The 17,302-nt window shown below is 43.6% G+C and overlaps 1 protein-coding gene across 1 annotated transcript in view; it reads right to left on the bottom strand.

Moving 5' to 3' along the window:
- The window catches only part of LOC145337550 (butyrophilin subfamily 1 member A1-like), a 127,017-nt gene that overhangs the window by 89,646 nt on the left and 20,069 nt on the right, over nucleotides 1-17,302 (bottom strand). Inside the window, exons 4-6 of the mRNA XM_080182342.1 lie at nucleotides 7,857-8,204; nucleotides 5,271-5,555; nucleotides 2,715-2,834 (exon numbers count right to left, since the gene is read on the bottom strand). Coding sequence (XP_080038468.1) covers nucleotides 2,715-2,834; nucleotides 5,271-5,555; nucleotides 7,857-8,204 — 753 coding nt within the window. The remainder of the gene's footprint in view (nucleotides 1-2,714; nucleotides 2,835-5,270; nucleotides 5,556-7,856; nucleotides 8,205-17,302) is intronic.

Below are 17,302 nucleotides of genomic sequence, written 5' to 3'. Positions count from 1 at the left end.
TGAACTTTATTGAGAAGAGAATGTAAAGAGATGAAATGGAGTTCTTTGCTGAGCACTGAACATTCATCATCAGAGAGGGGGAGGTCAGAGGGTATAGTGGACAGAGGGCAAGGGCTGGGATTAGAAGAAGGTCAGAGGATTTTTCCAGGGGGGATGTTGGTATCCGTAAGTTGCTGGAGCTTGCTTGTTCCAACATAATGCCACCAACATCACAAAACACATCTTCCCCTCATCCCCCTTGTCAGCATTCTACAGGGACCGTTCCCTCCATGCCAACCTGGTCCATTCCTCCATCACATCCAACTCCCCATCCTCTGCCCAAGGCACCTTCCCTTGCAATTGCAGAAGCTGCTTTACCTCCTCCCTCCTCACCATTCGAGGCTCCAACACTCCTTTCAGGTTGGGCATGGTTCAGCCTTCAGGACTAAATACTGAGTTTGCAGCTTTAGTTGTCAGCTTCCTCCTCCAATTTAAACCTTTTTTTTAAACTATCGCACACAGGTACTGCCTCAATGCAAACCCTCGGCAGATATCCACCTCCCTCCCTTCCCCCTCCCGTACCAGGCCATCTGTCTTTTGTTCTTTAAGTTGCTACTTTTTGTTGCAATCTCTTAAAGCTCTAAGTCTTTCACTCTACATTCTTCCTCCCTTCAGTTTTGATGAAGTCAGAGACTCGAAATGTTAACTCTACTTTCTCCCCTGATAGATGCTGCTGCACGTGCTGAGTTTTTCCAGCATCCTATGTCCTTGCTTTGGGAACTAAATATTCCTGGTGGCAATGTGCTCAGGGAGAAAAAGAAGGAAAGGAGACAGTAGTGACCAAGGAAAAGATTGCCGTGCTGGAAAGAGAGGACACCCCAGATGACTCAAGAGCAAAATCTATTTGGCTAACAGTAAGGAACAAAAGAGGTCCAATTACATTGTCTGGTGTAACTTATAGGGCACCTACTAGTGGGAAAGACATAGAGGAGCAAATTCGCAACAAAATTACAGAGAAGGTGTAAGCAGGTAGCGGTATAGTGGGAATGTCACCGGACTCGTGATGCAGGGTGATGCCAACATCGTGGGTTCAATTCCCATGCCAGCTGAGATTATTCATGAAGACCCCACTTTCTAAACCTTGCCCCTTGCCTGAGGTGCGGTGAACCCCTCAGGTTAAATCACCACCAGTCCCCCTCAAATGGGACAGCAGTCTATGATCATCTAGGACTGCGGTGATTTTACATTTGAATAATCCAAAGGTTCAGGCTAACACTGTGAAAACATTGGTTCACAACCAACCATAGCAGCTGCTGGAATTTAAATTCTGTTAATATATTTGGAATTGAAAGGTATTCTCAGTAATGGTGACCCTGAAACTGTTACCGGCAGCATGATGGCAGAGCGGTTAGCATTGCTGCCTCACAGTGCCAAGGGCCCAGATTCAATTCCAGCCTCATGTGCAGTTTGCACCTTCTCCCAGTGTCTGCGTGGGTTCCATCTGGGTGCTCTGGTTTCCTCCCACACTCCAAAAAAGATGTGCAGTTCAGGTGGATTGGCCATGCTAAATTGCCCCTTTGGATCCAAAAATGTGTAGGTTAGGTGGATTAGTCATAGTAAATATGTGGGATTACGGGGATAGGGCAGGGGAATGGGCCTGGGTGGGATGCTTTGTCGGAGAGTCAGTGCAGACTCGATGGATCGAGTGGCCTCTATTGGGATTCTATGGAATTGCAGAGCAAAAATTCACATTGATAATTTTTCTCTTTTTCAATCTGGACAAAGTCCCTTTTGTATCAAAACAAATCACAATTATCAGTCAAGGATTCCTGTTCTCAACATTTATTTTTCTATTCTGATACTAAACCCAAATTCACACTCAAATGTTTTTCTAATGTTCCTCCATATCGAGGGAGATAAGTGGTAATGTTACAGGACTGTCTGAGTCACCCAGAGATCTTGACTAATGCTCCAGAGACATGAGTTCAAGTTCCACCACGGCAGCAGGGGGAATTTAATTTCAATTAATCTGGAATAAAAAGCTAATCTCATTGGTAATAATAAGGTCAGTACAGATTATCCTGCAGGACAGGAAATCCTCTATATCCACAGTTAAATATTTGACTCTTTACTTCCTCTGAAAAGGCCCAGCAAGCCACTCAGGTGTATCAAACTGCTATAAAAACACAATGGGCTGTACCTATACCACACTGAAGGCATCTCACCACTTCCTTTTCATGGCAACCAGCATGAAAAATAAATTCTGATTAACATGCTGGAAAAACTCAGCAGGTCTGACAGCATCTGTGGAGAGATGACCAGAGTTAATGTTTCAAAACCAATATGAGTTCTTCGGAACTCAGTTGAGTTTTTCCAACACTTTATTTTTATTTCAGGGTTCCAGTTATATAGTGTTCTACTTTAATTATAATAAATGTTAGTAATGCCGGCAGCTCTCATGTCTAGTTCTTCTTCCCATTCTAACCCAGGTCAAGTCATGCTTCTTCCTTCATTGGATTAGCAGTACATTGACTAAGAAATACCTGAACACACAATTTTCCACTCTTTGATTGGATTTTTTCAATTGCTGATTGATTTTCAGATGGTGAAAATATCCTATAATTATAATTCAATTGCAATTTATCGACATAATTCATTCTCAGTTAGAACCACATTTAATGTTTCATTGGCCTATTGAAAATTATTTAAGATTGAACGATTATTTGTGCTCCTACCTTGAATCTTTCTGTATTCTTTTCTGTGGACAAGTATATCAGCAGAAATAGCCATAATCACAAGGCCTGCAAACACCCAGAAAATTACCAGCCAGATGTTGATTTTAGGGAAGAATTCATCTGAGGTAAAAATAAAAACACAAAATCAGTATTTTGTTGTTTTTTCATGGAATGTAGATGTTAGTTACAAAGCCAATATTTGTTGCTCATCACCAATTGCTGTTGAGAAGATGGTGATGAGCCACTTTCTTGAACCGCTGTAGTCATCTGATACAGTGCATCTTGTAGCTGGTACACACAGCTGCTACTATCTGCCAATGATAGAGAAAGTGAATGTTTGAGGCAGTTGATGAAGTATGAATCAAGCGGGGCTGCTCTGTCCTGGATTTCATTGAGCTTCTTGAGTGTTGTTGGAGCTGCACCCATCCAGGCAAGTGGAGAGTATTCCATCACATTCCTGACTTGTGCCTTGTAGATGGTGGAAGCTTTGGGAAGTCAGGTGGTGAGTTACTCACCACTGAAAGTCCAGCCTCTGATCTGCTCTGGTAGTCACAGTACTTATATGGTGAGTCCAGTTTAGTTTCTGGTTAATGGTAACCCCTGGGATGTTGATAGTGGGGGATTCAACTTTCCACCACAATACTGATAATGATAGTTCCTCTAATCAACCTCATTATCATTTCAGCATGTTTAGCCAAACTTATGTTCCATCACTTTAATCAAAAGTGATTAATTAATTAAGTGTTGTGGACACCTCCTGCCATGGAATGCATGTCCTGCACCAAGGTCTCCACCATGGATGCCATCCTTGCAGTGTTGGCCTCGGTGCACTGAAGTGACTGCACCATCTCCTCAGACTGATGGTGACAGGACTCCTCCAATCAGCCTTGCACTCTGAGAATGGATACTACGACCCCTCCCTGGCATTCGCGATTTACCTTTGAAGCTACAGCAGCTGTGGGATGACCGGGCCCAGGGGCACATCATCGGCAAAGGTCTCAGCAGAATCTGAGAATCCGGCATCCCTCTAAGTCACGATTCCCTGAGACGTCCCTGCCTCTGCCTGCTGTGGATCTTCAGCTTCAAGGTGCTCACCAATGAATCATTCAGAAATTTGCTTATTTACTGATCTCTCCAAGGTGTGAGCATCTGCGCTGGTGCTGGGTGCAGACAGCTGTGACGCCTGTTCCCTGGTGGGGCTGGATGTTGAATTGGTGTACATTAGCTCAAAATCCCCTCTGCCTGACACCACATCCACTCCAGCTGCTTGGGCCACAAAGGGGGCATCTGCCCCTGAACAAGAGACCCTTATCAAGACAGACGTCGGGTCTCCAGAGGACATCTGCCAAGGTAATCACAGACGTCAGGACATAGCAGTCAGCAGGCTGCCTCCAACTCTGCTGCAGATGTTGGAGCTGAACCCAGACATAGCGGTAGGGTTAGGAAAATAAATATTCAAATCATTTTTGGGTCACGGGTATGCAAACGCTGTAAAACTGCACCTTTGTAACTACATTAGTATTTATAGAATGGCTTTGCCCCGTGTTTCCCCCTCCCTTTCTCAACTCATTTGACTACTTTCCTGTCCCTTTGCCCCTCTGTGTGTCCCGATCTGAATGCTAAATGTTCAGCCCAGGCTGAGTACTGCTGCACAATGCGTTCTTACTAAGACACCCACCAGGAGCAGACCAACTCGACAACCCCTGCAGTCTGGCATTCCATTAGTATTGCAGCAAAACCAGCACAGCACGCTGACAGGTAGGCTCTGAATGTAGCACTCTGAAATGTTTTAAAGGAGAGAAATCTGCCGTCCTTACCCGGTCTGGCCTACATGTCACTCCAGACCCACAGCAATGTTGTTAACTCTTAAATACTCTCTGAAATGAAGGGCAATTAGGGATGGGCAATAAATGCTGGACCAGCCAGCAATGCTTGCAGCCCGTGAATGAATAAAACTCATCTGGAAGTCATGAACAACGTGAGGTTTGCCACCATTTTTGAAACGTGATTCAGACCTGTGTGATTTGCCACTGGCATGACGCAAGATTGGATGGCAACACATGATTCCATCAAGCAGCAGATCTGATCAACATTTGTGAGGTGATATTGAGTGCAAATAGCATTCACATCACTGGTTAGCAGGAAAACCAACTCTCCATTAACCCACTAATGGGAGAATTGCAAACAGCTTTCACACCGGCAGGATTCCAATGTTTTGGCTTCCACTGCATTCTCTGATCCCACCTGCCACGAAACCCGCAGGGAGGGATAATTCTGCCCTTTTACCTGGACCTTCCACACCGCAATATTTGACACTACATCCCTGTTCTCTCCCACTGATATCAGGCTCAGAGATCTGTAATTCTTTTCCCTCCTTTCTTAAATTTGCTTCCTTCCAGTCTTCAGGAACCATTCCAGAATCTACAGGACTTTCAATAACTATCAATGTGTCCATTATCACAACAGCCAACTCACCCTGTCTGAGTTAGTGCCTTCAAGAGAAATACAATGAGGAAATATTTATTTTAACAAGGTGTTGACTTATTTCGCACCCACCTGATATCTGGACGTGGGCCTCTCTCCATTTCTTCAATAACTGGTTTTGTATGAAACATGAAAATCTGTTTACAGAACTACTTCCGACATCAATATAACTCTGGACAGTAATAAGGCCTCTGGAGTCCTTTAGGAATTCCCATTTAGACTGTGCTGTCACATCTTGTCCATTCCCATCCTCCCAGCGTATCATTGGCTCAGGATACCATCCATCTGATTCACACACAATACGAAGTCCATCTTTGTTGTTTTCCTCCAGGTGAATCCAAGGCCGATGTCCAACACCTGCATTCAAACAATTCCTCATTTTAAATTGTTAAATGTTTAATTTCAACAATCTATAATTAGTTTAGTCTTTTAATGATTATTGTAGAACTAGCAATGTCTACATTCACTCACCCAATTAGTGGGGTAATGTTAACTTTGATGATTGACTAAAATAGACAATGTCACATTGGTTGATAATGTGTTAAACTCTCCTGCAGACAGGAGTGGTCTATGAATGTGAATCAAACTAATTTTCCTGTTTCCAGCAGTCTCAATCATACTGAGTTCCTTCATCTTGTCCTCATTCAATCTCTTCATCAACAACTGCTGCAGTGCTATCAACAGTTCCTGTTTATTGAATTTATTTCCATTTCATTTGTAGCTTTCTGTTTTGATACCATCAAACACATAAAGAGAGCACTAAGACTGTACAGCAAAAGGGCCTCTGATAGACTGGGGCCGAACATTCTTCACCAACACAGAACAAGTCTCCAATACCTCCCCAAGATAGACAGGAACTAGGAGGAGGTATTCAACCACTCAGGCCTGCTCTGATCTAATTACATAATAGAAATGTCTCGTGAGATGGAATATTTTAGCTTGCTGCTGTCCTATCAAACTAACATTCTCTGGCCTTAACTCTTGTCCACTTCATCTGCGGCTCTCCTCATTCCCTCTGTCACTGACAATTCCATTTTTTCTGTCAATCTTTACCATTTACCATCTCTCAAAACTCCCAACCCTCGCTAGATATGACTAACCACAGGAGGCTATTTACATGATCTCATGTACCTCCATTTTACTTCGACTCTTCAGTGTCATACTTGGCTGAATATTGCCTCACATTAATGACTGTGGAATTCATTCTGACAACTCCTTTCATCAGGTTACCGATGATTAGAAGTGAGCTGATGGGGTAATGAGTGGTTGGGTTTAATTTGTTCTGTTTTTCAAAGACAGAACATTCCTGGCCAATTTTCTAGTTGTCCCAGTGAAATGCCAATGGTGTGTTACACTTTATCCAGGATATTGTTCTGGGAAAGTAGCCCATGACCGGGATTCTTAGGCCATCCACACATGGCCGCTGCTGTCAGTAAGAGTGCAGAATTTGGCGCTCAGCCGAATCTCCATTTACAGCAGCGGGACTGGAGAATCCCAGCGACGGGTGAGATTGGAGAATCAGACTCTACATATGTCTTGAAGGCTTTTTTTTCACAGGTTCTAAATCAAGTAGAAATGGGATTGCAGACCTCACCTCTTCAAAGTTCACACCAGTAATTTGTTGATAGAAAAAGCAATATCTTTTCCACTGAAATGTTGCACTATCTAGAAAAAGATGCCTTGGAAATGCCAATGAATTCTGATTCCATTAAAGTTAAAACTGAACCTGCAACTAAATTAAGTGAACAAAGTAATGAGTGACATAGAGTGGATATTCTAATATTCAGCTAACCCAATAATGTTCCCCTTATCAACATGTGATAAGGCATCTGATGGCAGTTTTCCCAGCACAAGGACAAAAGGTAACATTATGATAATCATGGGGCGGGGTCACAAGGGGCTAAAAGTTAATTGCTGCATGGATTTCATACTGTCTGAGCTCAGAAGCGTTAACATATTGTGTTGGGTGAATTGAACTAGAGAGTCAGTGCAGAACGATCCCTGGAAGGTAACTGTTAACCATATGCTTTCTGGACTTGGGATCATTCATAGTCTGCACTCTGAACTCAGGAATGTTAGCATGTGTGTTGTCTGAACGCTGGAGTCTTGCACCTTTGGTGTTGTTATACATTTAGATTAATATCTGCACAGCCAAGCAGAATTGGTGTCTGCACTGACTGCCTCAGCCTGAGTAATGCTGACTGCGTCAAATTGCAAACAGAATACTAGTTCAGTCTTGTCCAATTATACTTTGCTCTTTTCTCTGTTAATTGTCTGTACAGTAGGAGGTAAAGTCGCATTTTAAGGGAACAGGGATTTCCAGTCTGAGCTAATGACAGCAGTTTAAATTATTTGCTAAAATCTTGAACTTTCCATTAAATTTGTTTGTGGCTTTCATTTTCCAATAACATGGAGCTTTCTAATTGTCGTTCATGGTTTTAAAAATACAAACACAGGAACACATGGATCAGGAGCTGGAGTAGACCATTTGGCCCCTCAAGCTTCCTCTGCTATTTGTTGACATCATAGCTGGCCTGATTGTGCCCTCAACTTGACTTTCCTGTTTACCCCTGTACCCTAAAAACAATGCTGAAACTTGACTATTGTGCCTCATACTCATCATTTACTCATTAGTAATTTACAACAAGATGGACAAACCTTCAACTTTCAGATTCAACACTGCTTCATCATTGTATGTTTTGGAATCAATGAGACACGTGTAACTCCCTTCATCTGATGTTTTTATCTTCTTCAGTTTGAGAGAGGCATTTCCGCGGGGAAACTCATCTTTAAAAAGTTCTGTTCTCCCTCGATAAGCTTTGTCCTGCAAATCAGGTCGATCCTGTCCGCCAGTGTATAAATGAACTGGGGAAGCAGGGTCCAATGTAAACCATCGAATCTCCACGTTATTCAGAGATATATCTGGTACCAGTTGGCAGTCTAATACAACATCATCACCGACAGTGACTATGGCGGCATCGTCTGGCACAAGAACATGGAATCTCTCTGTAAAACACAACATTTCAAATAATGTCAACACACTGACTGAAGGAACAGATTTAATCTCTGAAGGAAACAAATAAAATTTCATCTCTGTGCTATTAATTCATCCAAAAATCATGACTCTGGAAAATAAATTCAGAATAACAATCAAAAAAGGACAGAACCTTACAAAGAAACTATAATGACTCCCTCTTGTATTCTTTACACATTTTACTGGTTCACCACCACTTTCTCAAAGGCAATTAGGGACAATAAATGCTGGCCGAGCCAGCCATGTTCATGTCCCATGATGAACAGGAAAAAGAAAACAAATTTAGATGGTAAATGCATTCTGACCAGGAACAACAGACTTGCATTGTGGTAGCGTGGCCCCTTCAAAGGGGCAATCGCTGAGGACCATGTGATCAGGCTGGACCCTATGGACAGGCAGTGCGGGAAGCTGAGTCAATTAGATGCAAGGATCAGGGAGGAACATCAGTTGCAGCCAGGGAGAAGACAGTAGAGGTGTATTGCAGTTCTGTGGACTATTGTTTGTACACATATAAAAATTGTTGATAAAAAAATCCTTCATAATTTGAAAACACAATGAGTCACCTTTGAAGTTATTACACGTACCCAGGGTAGAGTGGTACAATGATTGAGGAAGCTGGGAAGAAGGTCACAGATTGTTTTAATCTTTCTTTTTTCTTAATTTTAGAGGCTATTTCATGAGTAAAAGAAAAGAATCATGAAGTGGATCCCTGTGGTTTCAGGAACATAAAGCTGTTGAATGATTTGTACTGGAGAATGGATCAGGTTGTGATTTTCTCTGTGTCTAATGAACAATGTTTAGAATCTACAGAAGATGTAAGTAATTTCAGGTGGAAACACTGGCTGAGAAGCAATTTCCAGGCATAAAAGGAGTAAATTCACTTCTATTACTGATATTCTGAGCAGACTATTTTCAGTGAGCCATTCAGCCGATTTATTTTCAGTTTAATATTCCAGTTCAGCTGTTTATTGCAGAAGAAATAACTTCTCTGTGTGCTCTTCAATTTTGATAACGATTCCTTTAAAAAAAACTTTTTGATTATTCATTTATAGGGTGTGGGTGTCGCTGGCTAAGCCTGCATTTATTGCCCATCCCGAGTTACTCTTGAGAAGTTGCTGGTGTGCAACATTCTTGAACCGCTGCAGTCCATGTGGTGTAGATACACCCACAATGCTGTTAGGGAGCAAGTTCCAAGATTTTGTTTCAGCGACAGTGAAGGAATGGCACCTGGTGAAATTTAAATTTAATTAATAAAGTCTGGAAATATAAAGCTTGTCTCAGCAATGGCAATGAAACTATCATTGGATGTTGTAAAAACCCATCTGATTCACTAGTGTCCTTTAGGGAAGGAAATCTGCTGTCCTTACCTGGTCTGGCCTACCTGTGACTCCAGACCCACAGAAATGTGGTTGACTCTTAACTCCCTCTGAAAATGGCCCTGCAAGCCATTCAGTTCTAGGGCAATTAGGGAGGCCCAGCCAGTGATACCACATACCATGACAGAATAAAGCAAAAAAAAGTTTTGACCTGGTGCTGTGAGACTTCATGAGGTTCAGAGTTGATGTTGAGGACTCTCATAGGGCAACTCCCTCCAGACTGTATACTACTATTCCGCCACCTCTGCTGGGTCTGTCATGCTGATGGGACAGGACACTCCCAAGGATGGAACAACTTATGTTTACATAATACATTTATGTAAGAAAATGTCCCAAGGTGCATCACAGGAGCATTATCAATTAAAACTGTGCAAACAGTTATTAACGGATATGATGTAATTGGGATCATGGAGACCTGGCTCTAGGGTGGCCAAGGATGGGAACTCAACATCCAGAAGTATTCATTATTCAGGAAAGATAGATGGAAAGGAAAGCAGGGAGGGGTAGCATTGTTGGTTAAAGAGGAGATTAACACAATGGTAAGGAAGGACATTAGCCTGGACAATGTGGATTCTGTGTGGGTAGAGCTGTGAAAAACCAAAGGACAAAAAAAATTAGTGGGAATTGTGGACAGGCCAAGGTAGTAGTGAGGTTGGGGATGGCATGAAGCAGGAAATTAGAGATGTGTGCAATAAGTTATTATAAGTTTCATCAGTCTGCATATTGATTGGTCTCACGAAATTGGTAGCAATATAATGGAGGGGGATTTCCAGAATACATGAGGGATGGTTTTCTCGACCAATATGTTGAGGAACCAAATAGAGAGCAAGCCATCCGAGACTGGGTATTGTATAATGATAGAGGATTCATTACCAACCTTGTAGTGCAAGATCCTTTGGGAAAGAGTCACTATAATATGGTGGAATTCTTCATTAAGATGGAGAGTGGCACAGTTAAGTTTGAGATTAGGGTCCTGAACTTAAGGAAAGTGGATGAAGGGAAGGTGGTGGATGTTGTCTACCTGGATTTCAGCAAGGCCTTTGATAAGGTCCCTCATGGGAGGTTAGTTAGGAAGGTTCAGTCGCTAGGTATAGATGGGGAGGTAGTAAATTGGATTAGACACTGGCTCAATGGAAGAAGCCAGAGAGTGGTTGTAGAGGATTGCTTCTCTGTTTACCCCAGTCCAATGCCGGCATCTCCACATCACGAGTGATGTGCCGCAGGGATCGGTGTTGGGTCCATGTTGTTTGTCATCTATGTCAATGATCTGGATGATAATGTGGTTAATTGGATCAGCAAATTTGCTGTGATACAAAGATTGGAGGTGTAGTGGATAGTGAGGAAGGTTTTCAAAGCTGGCGGAGGGACTTGGACCAACTAGAAAAATGGGCTGAAAAATGGCAAATGGAATTTAACGCAGACAAGTGTGAGGTATTGCATTTTAGAAGGACAAACCAAAGTAGAATGTACAGGGTAAATGGTAGGATTCTGAAGAGTGCAGTTGGACAGAGGGATCTGGGAGTACAGGTACAGAATTCCCTAAAAGTGACGTCACAGGTGATTAGAGTCGTAAAGAATGCTTTTGGTATATTGGCCTTTTTAAATCGGAGTATCGAGTATAAAAGTTGGAGTGTTATGGTAAGGTCATATAAGGCATTGGTGAGGCTGAATTTAGAGTATTGTGTACAGTTTTTTCACCTAGTTACAGGAAGGATGTAAATTAGGTTGAAAGAGTGCAGAGAAGGTTCACGAGGGTGTTGCTGGGACTTGAGAGGCTGAGTTACAGAGAGAGATTGAATAGGTTAGGACTTTATTTCCTGGAGCGTAGAAGAATGAGGGCAGATTTGATTGAGGTGTATTCGATTTTGATGGGTATAGATAGAGTGAATGCAAACAGGCTTTTTCCACTGAGGCTAGGGGAGAAAAAAAACAGAGGGCATGGGTTAAGGGTGGAAGGAGAAAAGTTTAAACAGAATATTGGGGGGGGGGGGCTACTTCACGCAGAGTGGTGGGAGGGTGGAATGAGCTGCCGGATAAACATAAGAACATAAGAAATAGGAGCAGGAGTAGGCCATCTAGCCCTTCGAGCCTGCCCCGCCATTCAATAAGATCATGGCTGATCTGTCGTGGCTCAGTTCCACTTTCCCGCCCTCTCCCCATAACCCTTAATCCCCTCTCTTATCAAGAACCCATCAACCCGCTTCTTAAAAATATTTAGCGAGGCAGCCTCCACCACTTCAACGGGCAGAGAATTCCAGAGATTCACCACCCTTTGAGTGAAGAAGTTCCTCCTCAACTCCGTTCTAAACCGCCCCCCCTTTATCTTGAGGCTGTGCCCCCTAGTCCTACTGTCTTTTTTGAGCGGGAAGAGTCTCTCCACCTCTATCCTATCCATCCCATTCATCATCTTATACGTCTCAATGAGATCTCCCCTCATTCTTCTAAACTCTAACGAGTACAAGCCTAGTTTATTCAGCCTCTCCTCATAGCTCAATCCCCTCAACTCCGGTATCAGCCTAGTAAACCTCCTCTGCACTCCCTCCAGGGCCAAAATATCCTTGCGCAGGTGCGGCGCCCAAAACTGCACACAGTACTTTAGCTGCGGCCTCACCAATGCCCTATACAGCTGCAGCAAGACCTCCCTACTTTTATATTCAATCCCCCTCGCTATGAAGGCCAGCATCCCATTCGCCTTCCTGACCACCTGCTGCACCTGCAAGCTGGGTTTTTGCGACTCATGCACAAGGACCCCGAGGTCCCTCTGCACCGTCGCCTGCTGCAGTTTTTCGCCTCGTAAGTAATAGTCCTTCCTACCATTATTCCTACCAAAGTGGACCACCTCACACTTGCCAACATTAAATTCCATTTGCCATTTCCTGGCCCATTCGCCCAGCCTATCTAGATCCTTCTGCAGACTCTCCACACCCTCCGCACAATTTGCTGTTCCCCCAATCTTGGTGTCATCAGCAAATTTCGACACCCTGCACTCGGTTCCCTCCTCCAGATCATCTATATAAATGGTAAATAGCTGAGGCCCCAGCACCGACCCCTGGGGCACCCCACTAGTCACCAACCGCCAATCCGAATAGCACCCATTGACCCCCACTCTCTGCCTCCTATTTGACAACCAATCCTCTATCCACGCTAACACCCTACCCCCAACTCCATGTCCCCTGACCTTCTGCAATAACCTCTTGTGAGGTACCTTGTCAAACGCCTTCTGAAAATCCAGAAAGACCACATCCACCGGCTCTCCTCTATCCACTGCCCTAGACACATCCTCACAGAACTCCAGTAAATTTGTCAGACACGACTTCCCTTTAATGAAACCGTGTTGCGTCTGCCCTATCAAGCAATTCCCTTCAAGATGCCTCGCAATTTCCTCCTTAATGACGGATTCTAACATTTTACCTACCACAGACGTTAAACTAACCGGCCTATAATTCCCCGCCTTTTGCCTGGCACCCTTCTTAAACAACGGCGTAACATTAGCCGTTTTCCAATCTTCCGGCACTTCCCCGGAATCCAGCGACGTCTGGAAAATAACCACCAAGGCATCCACTATAACCTCCGCCATTTCTTTCAGAACCCTCGGATGCATTCCATCCGGTCCTGGCGACTTGTCCACAATCAGCCCCTCCAGTCTGTCGAGCACCACCTCTCTAGTAACAGTAATGTCATTAAGACCCTCCAGTCCTACCACCTTTCCATCGCTAACACCCGGCAAATTATTCACGTCCTCCTCCGTGAAGACAGAAACAAAAAAGTTATTCAAGACCTTAGCCATTTCCCCATCCCCTACCACCAGCTCCCCTTTCTCATCTTCTAAAGGACCAACGTTCACCCTAGCCAGCCTCTTCCTTTTTATATATTTATAAAAACTCTTGCTATCCTTTTTTATATTAAGTGCTAGCCCAGCTTCATAGCTTCTCCTACCCTCCTTTATCAACTTCTTTGTCAATCTTTGTTGACATTTAAACCTTTCCCAATCCTCTTCTCGCCCACTGCTCTTAGCTACTCTAAATTCCTCCGCTTTTAATTTAACACTTTCCTTCACCTCCTTCGTTATCCACGGCTTATTACCTCTCCTCCTACTGTCCTTTTTGACCATCGGAATAAATTTCTGCTGAGCACCAAGAAAGATCTCCTTAAAGATCCTCCACTGCTCCTCAGCAGACCTGCCTTCCAACGCGCTCCCCCAGTCCACATTCGCCAATTCTTCTCTCATCCTACCATACTCCCCTCTATTCAAACAAAGGACGCATGTCCGGGAACCCACTTTCTCCTCCTCCATCTGCAACAGAAACTCCACCATGCAATGATCACTCTCTCCAAGAGGATCCTTCACCGCAAGGTCCCTAATTCTACCCGCCTCATTACATAGCACCAGATCCAAGATAGCTCGCTCCCTCGTCGGCTCCAACACACACTGTTCAAGGAAATTATCCCGGCAGCATTCCAAGAACTCCTCCTCGAGCCCACCTCGTCCAACATGGGTCGACCAATAAAGTGGTAAATGTGGGGTCACTTTTAACATTTAAGAAAAACTTGGACAGGTTCATGGATGAGAGGGGTGTGGAGGGATATGGTCCAAGTGCAGGTCAGTGGGACTAGGCAAAAAATGGTTCAGCACAGACAAGAAGGGCCAAAAGGCCTGTTTCTGAGCTGTAATTTTCTATGGTTCTAAACACGTCTCTGAGCCACAGAATGCTGATTAGCATAGACCAAAAGGCAGGACAAAAAGAGAAACTTTAAGAAAAATCTTAAAGAGGTAAAGTGAACGAGTGAAGCAGAGATTTAAGGAGAGTATTCCAGAGATTAGAGCCTGGCGGAGATGAAAGCCACCAATGATGGAGCAATTAAACCTGGGGATGCTGAACACATCAGAATTAGATTAGCAGAGATAACTCAGAAGTCGTGGCCAATATTCCCACAACTGCTCAGTAACCCAACGTGCCCACACAAGCTCGAAAAGCTGAACCCTTTAAATTATTTTAAAAGAAACTAGTTAAAAAGTGAGCTTTGGCCCCATAAAAATCAGTCTGGAGAATTGATACAAACAAAAGAAGGGCTGGAAAAGCTCAGCAGGTCTGGCAGCATTTGCAGAGAGAAAAACAGAGTTAATGTTTTGAGTCCATTTGAATCTTCTTCAGAGAATTAATAATGCAAAGCAAGGAAATGGCAGATGAAATGAACAGAAAATTTGTATTAGTCTTCACTATATATAGAGAAACATCCCAGAAGCATCTTTAAATCAGGAAATGGAAAGGAGGGAGGGACTCAGGAAAACTACAATCAACAGAGAAGTGATACTGAGTAAATTGTTGAAACCGTGGACTCACAAATGTCCGAGTCCTGATGGATTACATCCTAGGGTCTTAAAAGAAGTGGCTGGTAAGGTAGCTGTGACGTTGGTTTCAATTTTCTGAAAATCCCTAGATTTGGGAAGGTTCCATTAGATTGGAAGGTAGCAAATGTAACTTCTTTATTGAATAACGGGAGGGAGACAAAGTAGAAAAGTACAGACCAGTTAGCCTCCCATCTGTCACTGGGAAAATGTTAGAAGCTATTCTGAAAGAAGCTATAGCCAGAGGTGGACTAACATTGAACCAGACCATGGCTCGGCACAGGGCTCCTCCAATAGAGGGCCCGGTGCTGGCCACTGACCTAGGGGGCACCAATCAGAGCTGATAGATCTGCTAAATGAGCCTATCAGCAGACAACGCAGGACAACATTGGACTCTGATTGGTCCAGTCTCCTTAGAGTGTGGGACTTGAGTTATGTTTTATTCAATCCCCAATTAAAATCCTGGGGATTGAATCACAGTCTGCAATTCCTCTGCCACCGTCTCCCTCATGTTGTATGAAACCACACCAGTATTGGCCCCCCAGAGTGGTTAAGCTTGAAGCACAATAATTGCTGTCATTTGCGATGGACTGGAACTGATGAAGGGTTTGAATGGAGTGTCAGTCACTCTTGAAGCGATAATTTTGGATAAAGTATGCAGCCATTAAATGGTCCATTTGTTACAGGACCATTGTCCTGCTTCTTAATTGAATGTTGAGTGTCTCAAAGGTGACTAGTTCCTAGACCAGCCCATGGTCACTTCTATCAATCAACATTGGTTTATGAAGGAAGGGATGTGCAGGATCTCAGTCAGGGAGGGTAGGGTCTTCAGGTCTGGTGCAGAAGGTGGGGGCCCTGTATTGAAGATGAAGGAGAATCCCAGGGCGTTTTATACATATATAAAGAGCGAGACGGTAGCCAGGGAGAGGGTTGGCCCCCTGAAAGACAGGGGAGGGGAACCTATGTGTGGAGCCAGAGGAAATGGGAGAGGTATTAAATGAGTACTTTGCATCAGTATTCACCAAAGAGAAGGATTTGGTGGCTGATGAGTCTGGGAAGAGTGAGTAGATAGTTTGGGTCATGTTGAGATCAAAAAGGAGCAGATATTGGGGTTCTTGAGAAACAGTAAAGTAGACAAGTCCCCAGGGCCTGATGGGATAGACCCCAAAATACTGAGAGAGGCAAGGGATGAAATTGCTGGAGCCTTGAGGGAAATCTTTGTATCCTCACTGGCTACAGGGGAGGTCAACACAGTAAGAAGTCTCACAACACCAGATTAAAGTCCAAAGGTTTATTTGATAGTAAACACCACAAGGTTTCGTAATGCTATTCCTTCGTCAGGTGAGTGGAAACTTTCCACTCATCTGATGAAGGAACAGCATTCTGAAAGCTTGTGGAGTTTACTATCAGATAAACCTGTTGGACTTTATCCTGGTGTTGTGAGACTTCTTACTGTGTTTACCCCAGTCCAGCGCCGGCATCTCCACATCATGACTACCATCGATACAAGAAAGGTCCCAGAAGATTGGAGAATAGCCAATGTTGGTCCTTTGTTTAAGAAGGGTAGCAAGGATAACCCAGGAGTCTTATGTCAGTGGTAGGTAAATCATTGGAGAGGATCCTTTGAGACAAGATTTACTCTCACTTGGAAATAAATGGACGTATTAGCAAGAGGCAGCATGGTTTTATGAAGGGAAGGTCGTGTATCATTAACTTGATCAAGTTTTTCGAGAAAGTGATGAAGATGATTGATGGGGGAAGGGCAGTGGATGTTATCTACATAGACTTCAGTAAGATCTTTGGCAATGTCCCTTATGGCAGACTGGTACAGGAGGTGAGGTAGCATGGGATCAGTGGTGAGCTGGCAATGTGGGTATTTTATGAGTGCAGGGTTCCAGCAGCTGGAAATCTGCCACGCTCCTGCTCAATGTTAATATGTTTGTTCATATGTTATTACCCACGCATTGCCAAGCACTTAAAGAAACCAACAGTCAACTAAAAACAGAGTGATGTTGGTTGTAAGGAAGAGAAGGTTATAGGAATAAAGCCATGTTAACTTGAGAAGGAGGAGGATGTTTAAATTAAAAAATTGCTTAACCTGAAGCCAGTCAAGCTCAGCAAACATAAGCCCAATGAAAACTGCTCTTCACTACATTCAAGCCCCACTTCCAAACTTGAGCACACAAATGGGCTGAAGCTTTAGTGCAGTACCGAGGGACAGTTGTATTTTTGTAGGTACTGTCCATTTTGATAAGACATTAAACCAAAGTTGAGTGAACCTTTCCAGTGGGTGTGAAGAATCCTGTGACATTATTTAAAGAAGTTCACGGATTTCTCTCAATGTTGT

Source organism: Carcharhinus amblyrhynchos, unplaced genomic scaffold (genome assembly GCF_965287045.1).
Source record: "Carcharhinus amblyrhynchos unplaced genomic scaffold, sCarAmb.v2.hapA scaffold_52, whole genome shotgun sequence".
Taxonomy (NCBI): domain Eukaryota; kingdom Metazoa; phylum Chordata; class Chondrichthyes; order Carcharhiniformes; family Carcharhinidae; genus Carcharhinus; species Carcharhinus amblyrhynchos.
The sequence above is the reverse complement of the archived record's forward strand: the minus strand, read 5'-3'. Positions and strand labels throughout refer to the sequence as shown.